We start from the raw sequence: 15,893 nt of genomic DNA, 5'->3' as shown, positions 1-15,893 counted from the left end.
TTTTTAAATTTTTTTTTTTTTTTTTTAAATATAGGTAGTATTTGTACTGACTGGAGACTGTGATGACAGGGATCATATTGGTTACAAGGTCTATGAAGAAATTGCCTCAACGAGTTCTGGTCAAGTTTTTCACTTGGACAAAAAACAAGTCAATGAGGTAACTTTGCTCAAATTCTGCAAAATATAGAGAAAACAAGGCAGGGGCTTATACTCTAAATCTTTAAATGACCTGATCGTGGGTTAGGGAGGATTAGGGGAAATTCTAAATGGTCTACTGTTGGTATGTAGACTCTGTTCCACCTTTCCCTTCCTTCTTTTTCCATCTGCTATATCAGGATGCAATTCTGCAACTTTTATTTATGTTAGGGAAATGTGAACTGCCATATCTAAACTGAACCTCACCGACTTCCCTCTACCTGTGCCAGAAAGCTGCCAGGAGGAGAGCCTTTAAAGTAAGGAGCAGTTCTGTGCTCTAAGTAGTCCAGTGGCTTTACTACTCTGAATGAGAGTGCAGTATCAGCTTTAAATGAGCATTTTGTTAGCAGGCAAAGGATTGCTAATAAGCCTGGACAAAAATGTTCCTCACATTATGGACAGATAGGTGTGAGTTAGCAGGTTTCCATTGTTCACAAAGTAACTGTGGTAAGCTTATAATTGAAGTTTTTTTTTTTCATAACTTTTAACAGCTCTGCTGACTTACCAGTAATTGTGATTGCTGACCCACAGCCTTGAATGACTATTTTCTTTGAGAACTCCAGTGAGTCCTAGGCAGAAATGAAGTTTCAATAGTGCATGAGAAAATAATTTGGAGAGAGATGAAATTGCATGTTAGTTATCTGGGGAGCTGGAATTGTTTATAAATGTTGTAAACACTTTCCTTTGACTTCCTGGTATAGGCAATAACTAGATGAGGTTATTCAATTTACTTCGGTTTGTTCCTTTCTTTCTTTCATAGAATTTGGACAATGACAAATCTTGGAGATACATTGCAGTTTTCTACTGTTGTTGCCCAGAAAAATTGAAGTTCTTATTGGGAATGTTATAAGGTATTGGCAATGATGTGAAGGTGATCAAAAGGAGGAACTTCCCGGAGGATTTATCCTCCAAAAGTCAGATAGGTTAAAAGTCAGAGGAAAAGAAATTAGCTGTTGGGACTGTGCCGTTCCTGACCTGCATTTTGCCATTATTTGTGTATGAAGGGTAAAACTTCTCTCCGTGATACTCCATGAAATCTCTTTATACAGAAGGGATCATGATACTGCCAATGTGAAATGCTCTTTGCCAGGACTGAAGTTTTAGGATAAAGTTTTTGTTTGATTGTTTTGTTTTTGTTTTCTTCTGGTTTTGGGAGGTAGAAGTGAGCAGAAAGAGCAACTTGTAGGTGCTAGGCAACACCGTGTTCTTAAGTGGAACTGGCATGCACTGTTCTATTGGCTGTCCAGCTCTCCTTTCTGAACTTCTTGGCACTTTCCCATATCTAAGAATACCAGCTTCTGCTTGAATAGTTAGTCTGTTTTTAAATTTTGAGTAAGGTTTTAAGCAGGGGGTTTCAGTAGCCACTTTCACCTCCTTCCTGCTTCATCTTGGCATTTTCTTTCAGCAAATAATGGGCTCCTCATCTGCGGGCTAGACAACCCCGCACAAGAGCCACAGGTTGATATCAATAAGTGATGATATCAGTAGGTGCTATTCTTGCAAGGTTTTTTTAGGGGGGGAGGGAAGAGTACACTGCTTTATATAATTACATCTCCTTTCAGTGGCCATAGGCTGTAAGAGATCGCCTAGGTAAAAAAAAAAAAATCCTCTATATCACTTTCAGAAGTCTTCTGCAATAACTGCTGAACAACTTGTATTAAAACCAAAAGACTCCGAAATAATTCTAGTGATCGTTGACCTTCCATGAGGATGTATCTGGGCTAATGGACTGTGAAAATGAGTTTACCAAAATGCTGTCATCCCAAATAAAACCTGCACTGCAGATTTCAGTTCTGGATCAGAAATCCTATTTTCAAGGAGCATATCTACCAATGGGTGGATGCAAATGAACAGATGTAGTAGTAATCTGCATCAGCTGTTTATGGTATATCCTTCAGGCAAGATTCAACAGAAATAAAACTTGTCCTCCTTTTTATCTGAGTAGTCAATGATGTATAAAGAATGAAGTTTATAAATGCTAAAACATTCACTGTTTTGGGCCTAGAGACAGCTAATGCTGAATTTCAGATTAGGAAAGAGCTACAAAGTCACTGACTAAGAATACTCTGCCAAACCAATGTCTTGTTTTGTTAAAACATTTTTGATTTTTCTACCCCCAAAAAACCCAAACAAAGCTATTTTTAGTGTATAAAGTTTCAAACCATTACTGTCATCCTTGCCCTTTGTGCATTAAGTGGAGAGTGAAGCAATATTATAAGCTAGCTACAAGGAAACACAACAAAACAATACTTGATACTTATCCAATGCTTGTGTTATCGAGAAGACTAAGAAAACTTATTGCCTTGTTTCACTTCTGAAAAAGATGTTATGATCTCAAATACTACAATTAACTTGGTCAAAATTATTGTCAATTGACAAAGTTGTGTTGGGTTCAGTCCAGCAAAGCATGAAATATATAAGTATCTCCACTGATTTGCTGAATGAAGCTTTTCTAACGGAGTGAGAGGAAGGTCATATTTTAACAAATTTGCCATGGTCTCTGTGCATTAGATTAATAAGAATATTCTTAAAATCCAAAAAGCAAGTTTTGTTTTTATTTTCTAAAAGTCTTCTAGATTTTTCCTTAATATGGGTTATCAGGTGTACCATCATCTCCAGAGGTAACTCTGTACTCAAAAACCATGACAGATTTATAATAGTAAGAGACCAAATATGTTTTCATCACATTTGATAAAATTTGATGAATTATCTGATGACAGGTCTGTAAGGGAAGAAAAGTATTTCGTGATCAGAGTCCTTGAAAGGGAAAGGTTTACTATTCAGATTTTGGTTTTGAAGTTCTACTTCTATTAACAACTTGTGAATACTACTGTATGTAACTACAAATTAATTAAGTAGTCTTCAGTTTGAAATTTTTCAAACTGGTCTCTAGCTTTAAGATTTTTATCCTATTGAGTCAGTTCCAAAATGAACGTCTTTCTGTCCAAAAGAATGGTAGCATTCTCATTTTGTCTCCAATGTCTTGGAAAGATTATTATGCTTGTTTTATTAAAGCGTTTAAGTCCTGATCTTGAAAGGTGTTTCTTTAGAGTGAGACTTCCTTGGCTGCAGTGAGGTTCTGTGGCTGCTTTTGTAGGCTCAGGGCTTAATTTGCAATAATTGCTCGAAATTAAAATGCATTGAGCATACTCATCAAACATGAGTTAAATTCTCCTGTTAAGAACAGATTCCATAGTTTCATAACTGTATCCAATTTTATTCATATCTTTCCAGAAGGTACTAATTTTTACTTGAACTGAAGTTATGTTACACCACACTTAATTATTCCCCTCATAATGGAGTACTGTAAGGAAATTCCTGTAAATGATTCTGATGCCCAAAGGTTTGTACTGATGCCAGAACTGGTGTTAAGATGAACAGTGATGATCAGCAGAGTATGAATTTGGTACAGCTTAAAAATAGTGGAGGTTAATTAGTCATTGGTGGTTCAGATCACGCCTCTAGGTAATTTTTGATTGTTTGTGGTAAAAATGAGTCATTACTGTGTCTGATGAAATGAACTGATCAGTATGGCTAAAGCTGGGAGTTCACAAGAACTGAGCTAGTGAGTAGTAGTTTTCCATTTCTTCTAGTATTGAAACACTTACTTGATTTTTCTTATTCTAACTTTCCTGTAAGAAAGGAAATTTCCCTAGGCTGCTTAAAAATACAGCTTTCTTACTGATTTTTAAAATTAGTACAAATGGATGTTCCATATACAGTTCCATTGGTGGGAGGAGAACTGAGAATGACTGTGAAGGAGACTGAAGACAAGGCGTTGACTTTGGTGGAAAAAGGAGGTGTTGAGTGACTTAAAAGGTGGATGAGACTAGATGGAAAAAACGAGTTTGGAATTTGGGTGAGAAGCCTGTGAATAAAAGCAATAATGTGAATGAGAGGAGATTGGGAAGGGGACTGAAGACAGGGATAGGACAAGACTGGTAACAGAGCATGTTAAAAGGAATGGTGGAGAAGGGGTCATTCTTGTGGGGGAGGTGCAGAAGGTTAATGTCTGTAAGATCGTGTGGATCAGGAATGAAGTCCAGCGTTCTTCACACTCATGAATGCTTTGCTGTGAACAGAAGTCTCTAAAACCCATTGGAAAAGCATCCTATTTCTCCCGACTTAGTCCTCACAGAGGTTGGCAACCTAGGAGTTATGCCTACATGGCTCGGGTTAGTGTTAAAGGTCTGTAGTGTGTATGAACCAAGTGTATGTTTGGATGATGCTACATGAGGAAGGAATTTTAAATTTTGTTTTACTTTGTTAAAAGCGTAAAAGGCCCCTCTGCTGCTTTACAAGAATAACATGAAGGTGACAAAGTCAAAAGCTCAAAATTACAGCTTAGAATTAAGGTTTCTTGCATAGCCCTGTTTCTTGCCTTCTCTTCTCTCTCCGTCCCAAACAGTCAGTATGCATTTTTGTAGAAGAAGAAGGAATGGTTTCGTGGCAGAGGTGGCTGAATGCTGCCTTGGAGAATATGCTTCTACTCTGAAGATATGTATTGTACAGTGAATGCCAAACAAGGAAGGGGAAAAAAAAAATAGTTACAGCTGTCCTTTCTCTGTTTTATATGTAACTTGGATTCTCTGGAAAAAATAGACTGTGGTCATGTACATAAGGACTGTTATAAAGCAACTCAAAAGGGTGTTTTAAAGACAGTTGAAAGCAGGCAGGCTTAAATCTTGTCTTTCCTAACTTTGAAGAGCTTGAGATTCAACACTAATAAACTTTTCAGTTGTTTGTTTTTTATACATGTAATTATAGTTATGTGTATAATTTCTGATTTATTTTCATTGTATAAGTTTCACATGCACTGTCTCAGTCATATTTTTAGATGTGCATTTAAAAGCATTATCGGAATATTTTTCTCTTTGGGCGGAAGTATGAACCTATATATACTTAAGTAATGAAACAGTTAACTTCAAATCCTGTTGCTTTGACTGTCTGAGAAATATTCTTGAGACCCAGAATAAACAAATGGAAATAGAGACCATGCTCCATAGATTTTCCAGGTTTCAGTATGCATTCCAAGAAGTGACCTGACAGCAGGGCAGGTTGCAAGAGCAAATTCTCTGGAGAAGTGTTATAAATTATTTCTGTATCTGCCCTTCCCCCTCTAATAATATTAATCAAGTCACATTTTGGCAGAACAACAAAAGTTTGTTTTTTATACATGTAATTATAGTTATGTGTATAATTTCTGATTTATTTTCATTGTATAAGTTTCACATGCACTGTCTCAGTCATATTTTTAGATGTGCATTTAAAAGCATTATCGGAATATTTTTCTCTTTGGGCGGAAGTATGAACCTATATATACTTAAGTAATGAAACAGTTAACTTCAAATCCTGTTGCTTTGACTGAGAAAGAAATATTCTTGAGACCCAGAATAAACAAATGGAAATAGAGACCATGCTAGATTTTCCAAGAAGTGACCTGACAGCAGGGCAGGTTGCAAGAGCATTCTCTGGAAGACCATGCTCCATAGATTTTCCAGGTTTCAGTATGCATTCCAAGAAGTGACCTGACAGCAGGGCAGGTTGCAAGAGCAAATTCTCTGGAGAAGTGTTATAAATTATTTCTGTATCTGCCCTTCCCCCTCTAATAATATTAATCAAGTCACATTTTGGCAGAACAACAAAAGCTGCTGTTATTTTGGGGGCTTTCTGTAAGGGTCAAAGGAAAAAAAAAAAAACCAAAACAAAACTCTACTTCCAAACCAGTGTTGCAGCGCTATTGCAAACCTCTTTGGAATGTCAGGGTTGGGAAATGGATCTCCCAGAATTGCCTATTGAATCTTGGGGAAAAATTTAACTATACAAGCAAGTTACTGCCAGACTTAAGACAGCTGGGTCATTCTGTTGCCTTCCATTTTCATTTTTGAACTTGAAAAACTCTCAAAAACTGAAGTTGGGTTCCACTCTGAATTTAAGATCCTTATTCACTCTCAGTAGCTTCTACTTCTGATATATACTTGGGTTAAAACCAAAGGTGTTCTTGATTTCTTTTTTCCGAAATGGCAGTTGCACAACATAATTGTTCCCTGGGATGATACATCTTATTTTAAGGGCAAATTCGGCTATAAGAGAACTCTTAAGTAGCATCAGGGTCATCAGCCAGCCTGCATATGATTCATAAACTGGAATTTTAGCTAAGGTTTACAGCAGTTGCTGTAGTATCTAAGTACTTCATAAGTACTTCATTGCTGTATCTGTTCGCATAACACTCTTGTGAGATAGAAATGTATTGTTCCCTTCTTGGTTAAGGAGCATAAAGAGATCAAGGTGGTATGGCTAATGTGGCAGCTTGGCAGTTACAAAAAGTAATTGCAGAAGCTAAAAATACAAGAGTGAGGACAGAAACCTTGTCAACTTAGTCAATGTACAATTATAGGAACCAGAGGGTCTAAAAATCATACTTTATATAACTAGATCAATATGTATTTATATAAGGAAATGCATTTCCATATGCCTAAGTTAGCATAACGTGTGCTTGAGAGCCCATGCCTAATGTTTAGTGTTGGTTGGACTTCCCTGAAGATCTTGAGCCAGCCCCACTTTACTTTGCATTCACAATAGGTCAAAATATAAAATGTGTATGCCTGCTCTTCAGAAATATTAGATGTTTTTGTAGCCCTACTTAGTTTTGTTTCATAGATTTTTTTTTAAAAGTGGAAGAAGATGCAAACTCTTAATAAGATTTTTTTTTTTTTTTTTTTTTTCTTCAATGTAACAAATGGTAGGAGCTACAGAAGTAGGAGGTACTTCTTTTAGAATCCTGGCAGTGATTCGTATTCATATCCTCATCTGACTACCTAGCTGTTTGAATGAAAGAAGAAAGACCAAACTCCCATTAAAGGTATACTGGGTGGAAGAGTTCAATCCACTAACCACTACCTCCTTTGGAAAATCCATGCTGACCGGTCCCTGTCACCTTCTACTTCATGTGCCCGGAAAGATAACAGAATTAAGTGTGTGTCATTAATACTAAAAGATAATCGGAACCAGAAGAACCTCATGATGTGCTTCAAGAGCAGATCAATGTTCTCATTCTGTACAATACGCAGATGGAAACCTAGTATCCTTGAAATTCGTGTTACACATCTGAGATGAAAGTATGGCAATACTTGTCTTTTAATTTTACATCCATTCCATTAGGTAAATTATCAAACTATAGTAGATGAGTAAAGGTGTCTAGAAAGTTCTTGCATAGTAGAAGACTGTTTTCATTAAGAACAAAAACCAACTTGGTAAAGATTTAAAAAAGAAAAGTTTGAGCTAAATCTCTGTTCTGGACTCAGATTGGATCTTGGTAAATGTTCAAATATTTTTACATTGCCAGAATTTGATTTCATTGCCTGCAAATTATCTAGTTCCAGCAGGGACCACAAAACTTAGCATGTACTCAGTCATCCAGTTGAAAATTCCCTTAATTTAAACTCAGCTGGTTTAAATTGATCTAAAAATCCAAGACTGAGAGGTTTTTGTCTTTGAAGCTGACATTTTGAAGCCTTCTGAAAACAAAGGGATGTTAAAAATAGGTTTGTGTATGTTTTTTGCTTCTTTTAGCTTTCAATGTGTGTTACTGCTTTAAAGAAATAAGATTAACTGTGTTAAGTTCACATTTATATGCTAACTCAAACCTTAAATTGGTGTAGTGGCTTTGGATAGTTTTTGAATGAACATTCTTTGTAAAATGAGTCAAAGATGGGAGCAGAAGGAGGAGAGTAGAGATGGAAGAAAATGTTACCTTCCCTTGGAAAGAGAACATAGCTAATTCTCAGTGCTGAGATTTCTTAAAGAATTTAGTGATGCCAATTTTGGTGGTCTTCTGTTATGTCAATACTTTTTTTTTTTTTATTGTGCATTGATAGCTGTATGCTAAGTGTTCTGTCTCAGACATGTCATCTCTCTCTGACTTTGTTAAAAAGCAATTATTGAAAAAAAAAAAAAAAAAAGGCAAAACTTTCCCAGCTGTACTGGGAAATGCCATGGGGAATCACATTCAGTATGCAACTCTGGAAATCAATCAAATCATTGTGATTTAAAACTTCTGAAATGTGTCATCTTGTGAATGCGTACAAACTTATTTCTGTTTTTATGCAGACATCTGGATCATGTAGTGGTGGTTCGATCACACTTTAACTTTGACAAAGCAGTGTGGAAGCTAACCCCTTGGACCCACGTTTTCCATTACTAACAGACTCAGTGAGACAGCTTAATATGTGCCCTTCAGGTTAGACTTTTGACCCAGTTTGGTTGTGTACTGATGAACTACTTAGTGGATTTTATCAGGGAGGCTTAGCTCCCATTTCTGGTAAGATGTATCCTCACCTTGGTGAAAACCAGCCTGGTCACATGCAGTGAGCCCTATGCTGGATTGTCTCAACAAAGAAACCAAAAGCTAAAGAGCTGGTTCCCTTCCACACCTGAAAACAGTTGATACCTGGTCTCTGCAGAACATGCCAAGAGATGCTGACAGACTGTGATTTGAAGAAAGGTGGCTCAGCAGAAGTTGAAACCAGTGTTTTTATGCCAGATATGTTTCTTCTGTCCAAAGACCAGGAACTTTCTTTAAAATAATCAGAGTAGCACCACAGTTGCAAGTATACTGGTTGTTTCAGCAACGGACCTGTGAGGAGTTGGGGTGCAAGGCAAGCTCTTTTCCCAATGCTATTTGAATTGGTGTTGGTATTTTTGTGGCAGTGTGTTGTCTGAATCGACTTTATGGTTAACTGAAAGTACTTTTTTGTCATTGACGGGGGAAAGTGGTAGAAGAGGATTGGATTCACTTCACTTTCTTTACTGAAAATTCATTTTCTAATTTGAAAGTGGTGTTTATTCTTCTCTTAAAGTACACGAGACTGCTGTGCATCATTAAATAACTGTTGCTTGTGTTTCCAGTGGTAGACTACAAGGTACAGTTTACCTTTGAAAGAAAGTGAGCTTTTGGAACAATTTCCATGGCTCAGCTGTCCTATCTGCCAAGAAGAATATCTGGGGCTCATAAAAGTATTTGTTTTGATTAGAGTTTTGTTTTGAAATAAACAGTTGCATGCTGATAAACTTCCCACTGGAGAGCCTTCCCACTTGCCTCCCAAGTTTGTAGAAGTAACATGGTCCTGCAGCGGCTTGAAGTGAACTATGCTGTATGAAAGCGAGACTCGTAAAGGAAACTAATATGATGTAGTAGACTAAGAGATGTAATTAGGAAAAAACCCGCATAGCAAACACAAAAACAAAGTTTCAAAGCTGGAAGAACCTGTTTTAACTTCTTTGCTGGAGTCATGTGCTGTGGAGTTTTGGTGACTGTGGTTTAAAACATTTTCCTCCTCTTTGGGTTGTTTTCAATCCAGATCCTTTTAATGATTCTATGATTCTAATGATCTGGCTTGCGGCATGACCCCAGAAACAGATAAGTAGGGGCAGTGAACTTTAGGAAGGAGAATGAGCCAGTTGCAAGGAGGGAAGAGAGAGGAATTCTTTATGCTGGTTTCACCTCAGAAAGAATTCCTTCATGTGCCTGTACTTATGAACTACAACATATAAAAAACAACATATAAAACCTGAGCACCCCAAGGAAGTAACCAATGGCAAGATGATAACTTGGCTCCAGGTGCATTTTATAATCAGTGTGACTGCTGTTAGGCATTGTTTTATATCTTTTGGTAAGAGCTGCTGGAATAGTGTCATTGCCAGTAATCTGCTTTCAAGATGCATTTTCCTTGTTGTGGTTGCTGTCTAGTTTCTATCACACAGTTATCTCATGCCGAAACCTATGGTATAACCCATTTTTTTAATGGAAAAAGTATGCAAATTATGCCTAACAAGCCAAGGAAATGAGGCTCTTTTTGGGCTGGTGTGTTGAATCGGGTCGTAGAGCTAAGGACTTATTTTGGAGCCCTCCATTGCTGATGGATGACATGTCCAGGTTAGTTTATTGTTGGTTTCCAAGTCTTGTGCACTGACCAGTTGAACTGGCATAATCAAAAGCTCCTTTAAAAGATGTTTCTGAATGCAGCCATGGTTAACTATAACTTAAAATCATGGTTCAATATTACTGTGAACCATATTCACAATGTTATACGAAACTGATATTGCTTCAATGGGATTAAAAAAAAATATGCTGCAGCTCTGTGTTGTACAGAGCTGATGTAGTATACCTTATTTTGATAGGCCAGGTGGTTTTTAGGGGAGGTTGGGTTTTTTGATTGTTTGGTTCCCAGCCGGGCTCCCACGCAGCAGCTTGCTCGCTCCCTGCAGCCAGGCAGGTGGAGAAAATAGGAGGAATGGAGTGAGAAAGCTTCTGGGTCGAGATAAAGACAGGGAGATCACTTACCAATCACTGAGGGCAAAGCAAACTTGATTTAAGGAAAATTTAATTTGTTGCCAATTAAAATAGATATTTAATTACTCATTCAGGTAGTGGGAAACAAAGACAAGTATGAACACCTTTCCTCCCCCCCTTTCCCAAGCTCAACCTCACTCCCCCCAGTGACACAGGGGGATGGGGGTTGTGGTCAGTACATAGGGGTAGCAGCAGAGTACCGACTCTGCTGCTCCTTCCTCCTCACACTCTTCCTCTCCTTCACTGTGGTCTCTCCCATGGACTGCAGTCCTGTCAGGAAAAATCTGCTCTGGTGTGGGGTCCTCCATGGGCTGCAGGGAAATACCTGCTCCACCTGGTGTCCCCTCAGGCTGCAGGGAGATCTCTGTTCTGGCACCTGCAGCACTGCCTCCCCTCCTTCTCTCACCTGAGTACTGTAGGGCTGTTTTTCACGCTTTTTTTCCTCACCCCTCACTGCCTAGGCAGCATTTTGCCCTTTCTTAAATACATTTACACAGTGGTGCCACCAGTGTGCCAGAGGGGCTCAGCTGTGGCTGTGGTGGGGCTGTTGCAGAACCAACCGGGACCGGCTATGTCCAGCATGGGGCAGCCCCTGGTCTCCTCTCACAGAGGTCGCCCTGCTGCTAACATCTTGCCACTGAGACCAAATACATGAATAAATCAGGTTATATCAACAAATTTTATAGTAGTGTCATGTGCCTATATTATTCTGATTTTATACTTGGGCAAAATATAATCTCATCTCCTCTTGCCTACCACAAACCTGAGGTAAACCCTGTATGATGTGCTCTGGGAAATCTGGCATCACTTGCATGCCCCCATTTCTATCAGTCCGGGTTATATTATTGGTGCTGAGTGATCTGATAGTGCTCAACTCCAGAGTTAGTAGTAGTTGAAAGAGTGAGACCTTTGACTCTGTCTGGGTTTTGGCTACCTTTGTTATTTTCTCTTGAAATAGGTGATAATGTAGACCTCTGCTTTTATTTATTTATTTGATAATCATTGATTGAAAATGGTTAAAGTTAAGGACTCTAATTCTGTAAGGCACAAATTTGGTTTTGGTCACAAGAATTTAACTTCTAAAGCATTGTTCCCCTCTATTCTGACCCGTATGCTGTGCCTAATAGTAATTTGTATTAGAAGTTTTAGGGAAAAAAAATTGGAAAAAGTCCATAGATGGCAATTACTCAGCACATCTGAATGAGGGAGTTTTCCTTCTTGCTTCAGGCAATTAATAGTTAGTTGATGACCAGAAATATGCACAGATTTATATCTCTAATTCCTTTTTAAAAGTGTACGTGTGGATGTTGTGTAGAGGTTTATGTATGCAGGTCTGTTTCTGTACTCCTTTAAACATGCTGATCACAGCTTCAAGTAGTATCTTCTATTAAAATTGCATGTCTTTTAAGTATTGATACTTTTTAAAGTATATTTGCCTTAATGTGGCAAATAAACCTATTCACTTCAGAATTGATAACTGCACTGGTAAGGCAACATAGTTTTGGTACTTGTTTTTCCAGGCTGTATGTTTTGTCACATCATGTATATTGATTCTTACACTGAACAGTAGAAGTTGATGGTGTTGCTTTGATGTTGGTGCTTTTCTCCTGTCTATTCCTGGCATGCTGTCTTCTTTTCTCTCTGTATTCCTGTGCTCTTGTGTGTTACTGAAGTTGAAATCCTGTTTGTGCTGTCTCCAGAATATCTTTGTTGAAATGGATGCATTGGGTGATTGTATTAGGCAAGTCCTTTACCACTGTGTTTGCTCAGGGTGATGTGGTGGCTGCGTGTCATCAGACAATAGGATCATAGGTGAAAGCAGTGATCTTCTATTATAATAGAAGTTAACATGGAATCTCTACAAGACAGTAGAGACAGTATTTCAGCAGAAAATATTTCAACAGCAAATACTGTTGACAGTATAATAGCAACTGTTATTTTCTCTTCTAGGTGTTAAAATGGGTTGAAGAAGCAGTTCAAGCCTCCAAAGTGCATCTTTTGTCTACAGACCATTTGACCATGGCTGTAAATACTTGGCAGATCCCTTTTGATCCAAGTCTGAAAGAGGTTACAGTGTCCTTGAGTGGTCCTTCACCAGCAATTGAAATTCATGATCCATTAGGTGAAGTAGTTTATACCTTCTTTTGTGATAGCAAAAAAAGTGAATGAAAAAGACAAGTTGTCTCTACTGTCTCCAATAGGGAAGGCTGTATTTGTGATTCATAAATGTCTTTTACATTTTGAAAACCAGTATCAGGATTTCAGGATATTTTTTAATTTTATTTTTAAAATACAGGATCTTTGGACATAGCACTTCTGATATTTAAATTGTTCCCAATGTTCCAATCTTTTTGACTCGGAGGAAACTGGAAATCCTCCCTATTCTGACCACTTCATCTCACCTCCATCTACTTTCTTACTCCTTGTTCTTGCATTCCAAATTTCTGGACGCTTTTGTTTTTCCTGTATTTATGAAGTCACTCAACCATCGTTTAGGGGTTATACATGATGGTTGTTTTTTATGTGGTGAAAGGTAAACCAAGGTCTGGATTCTTTGAACTATGACAGCATTCAGAATCAAACCCTGTCTCGTGCCCATCTCTAGCTAAACAGTGTGTGACAGGGAATGCAATGACAGATTTGGATGCTAATTCGTAACTGAAGACATTTTGAACAAATCTGCTGTTCATTGTTATGTTGATGCCTTAGGAACCTGGAACAGCACTCCAGAAATAAATTCAGGTCATACTTTGTATTCCCTGAATGACTCTTGGCTAAGGATATAGCTTAAGTTTTAGTATCTTGGAAATATTTTATGCACAGGATGGGTTCCCTGCAATATAATCTGGTCTGTCTTCCACTGAGGCATTCTTCTTTGTTTACAGGAAAGAAATTTGCTCAGAGTGTCTCTCTTCAAACCATGATAACACACAAACCTGGGTGCAACTGTCAGGCTTAGCTGAAGCTTTGACCCCCGTCTATATGTTTTCCTTTCTCATAGGTCAGCTCCATGCATCTAAATCCACATAGTTTCACTGAAGTTAGTCGAGGCATGCCTAATAAGGTCTTAAAAATTGATACCAGGACATCCCATTCTCAACTTCACCTTTCCCTTCAGTGCTCTGAAAGAGCCATGTGTGGTTTTAGTGCTGATGGTACTTCAGCCTTGAGGGAGCAAAATGCCTCTATAGAGAATGAGTTCCTGCATACAGCCATCCATATATTTGTACGCATAGGTGTACGTATAAAGTGGGGTATGGTGCAGTATGAAAACTTGCACTCTTTTAGTGATGTCTATGATGTCTAACAGGCTAAATTCCCTGTGAGGATCTCATATGCATTCCCACCCTTACTCACATGCTAATGCCCCTCTGCCAGGAGAACCTGGCTTATCAGTATCTTTACTTGTGGGGTTTATCTGGCTTGAAATAGGTCTAGAGGATGGAAGAGTGAGGGGGCTGGCAGCTGGCAGGTAGGTTAGGGTAAGTCTGTTCTAAGATCTCCTTCGAGGGAGTTTGCTTCTGTGCTGCCTTCTTTCACTGAGAGCTGACTGTTTTCTGTGAAGAAGAGAACTTGTTTTGCTTACAGTTTCTGGGTTTCCCACAGCTCTGTATTGTTGCAGGCTATATTAAATTTTCCAAGTGAATGAAAAGAGTGAAAATAAATGAGCATTTTTAGTATTCTGGCAAAGAATTACAGGGAATTTTGACTGTTGTAAATGTCATTGACTGCTAAGTAGTGAGTAAGTCAAGTATCAAAAATACATCAGTACAGAAGAACAATATTACTCTGTTTTTTTAGGCAATACTGTATTTACTCAATACCATATTTACTCCCTGTTTTTTTTAGGCAAGCAGATCAGTAAAGGATCAGGACTGAATGAATTACTAAATATCCACAACTCTGCAAAGGTAGTAAATGTCAAAGATCCAGAGCCTGGAACGTGGACAATTAAGGTAAAGTTATTGCAGAAATCATGTATGACTTGTCCTATAGCTTATAAGGGGGTTGTATAATGATTTACTACTTTATTTATCATAGATATTCATAGATGAGTTTGTGTTATAAATGTCCTTTGTGACCTATGTGTTGTGACATATTCTGAAGGCAGTGGTATAAAATTCTTACCAAGATGATAACATATTAGACGTTACTATCTTAAGTCGAATCCTTAGGTCATCCTTTTCCTTTGGATGGAAAAAGGATGAAGTGAGCACCGAATTTTTGGAGTCTAGCGAGCAGATACTCTCTGTAGAGAGCGTGGGCACAGAGGGGCTTTGCTGTGTATAGCATGTTTGGAGGACTGGGAGAGGGAGATGATGGGCACTCTGCAGGCCAGAGATTTTGTTAGCAGGTTCACAAAGTCAATAAATACACATTTAATTCAAACTCTTTATCAGTAAATTATTTAAATACTACAGTATGTAAATAAATTTGTTCATGTGAATGCTATCCTAGCACATACAGTTACAGAATAGACCCTAAAGGATTTGGAAATGTTAAGAAGTTAAGATCAACATGATTAGCAGTAATAACCAAACAAGAAAGGATCATTAAGACTCTGCTGAAATGGTGGTCTTGGAACTGACTGTAGGAACTTAATGTGACCCCTTGATCAAGCTCTCTATGCCAAAGGTTGCTGCTCCCACAACAGTCTGTAGGAAAGTTCCCTGAGTGTTTGGCTGAAGGCTCCTTACACTGAGCATGATCAATGTGCACTGAAACAGATGAAGAGCAATCTTACCTGCTGGTTCTGAGAGCTGTAGCAAACAACCAGCTCCTAGGTAATGATACATTAACACACTTGCTTCTGAAATAAAAGAAGAAAATGTCTTGGTGATGAAAGGGCCACTTAGAACTACGGTTCTGTGGGATTTTCTGTGGGTGACAGTGCTAATTTAAATGTTTGCTGTTGGCCACGTGTCCCTGTGAGTGCCATGTTATGGTGAGGCATGTGGTGAACAAGATGTGTAAATGCAATAACCTCCAAGAGCACTTAAGACCTGTTGCTACATAAAGAGCTGGGAGCTGTGAATTGAAGCCAGTGTAGCTGAAATCTTTACTGTTTATAGATCAATAAATGTATGTATAAAATAGTGTAAATCAGGAACAGAAAGTGGATTGCTTAGACTAGCCTTAACCCCTAATTTAGCAGAGATTCAAGTTAACACAGTATATAAGGCCAACAGTTGCTTACCTGCAACCATAATAGGGAAAAGGGATGAATAAGAGCACTCTTACTGTAATGTGGTAAACTGGAAGATGAAGCTTAGGGCTGGGCTAGACTTAGGGAAACACGTATTCGTCATCTTGTTTTATAATGTGTTCATTATGTCATTTTAATCAA

General features: G+C 38.2%; 1 protein-coding gene across 1 annotated transcript in view; it reads left to right on the top strand.

The window, feature by feature from the left end:
• The window catches only part of HMCN1 (hemicentin 1), a 209,654-nt gene that overhangs the window by 41,013 nt on the left and 152,748 nt on the right, over positions 1–15,893 (top strand). Inside the window, exons 5-7 of the mRNA XM_009275892.2 lie at positions 35–157; positions 12,497–12,668; positions 14,396–14,502. Of these exons, the coding sequence (XP_009274167.1) occupies positions 35–157; positions 12,497–12,668; positions 14,396–14,502 (402 nt within the window). The remainder of the gene's footprint in view (positions 1–34; positions 158–12,496; positions 12,669–14,395; positions 14,503–15,893) is intronic.

The sequence above is a fragment of the Aptenodytes forsteri genome, unplaced genomic scaffold (genome assembly GCF_000699145.1).
Source record: "Aptenodytes forsteri isolate BGI_AS27 unplaced genomic scaffold, ASM69914v1 Scaffold289, whole genome shotgun sequence".
Classification (NCBI taxonomy): Eukaryota; Metazoa; Chordata; class Aves; order Sphenisciformes; family Spheniscidae; genus Aptenodytes; species Aptenodytes forsteri.
Note: the sequence above shows the minus strand (reverse complement) of the source record. Positions and strands in the feature narration are given on the sequence as shown.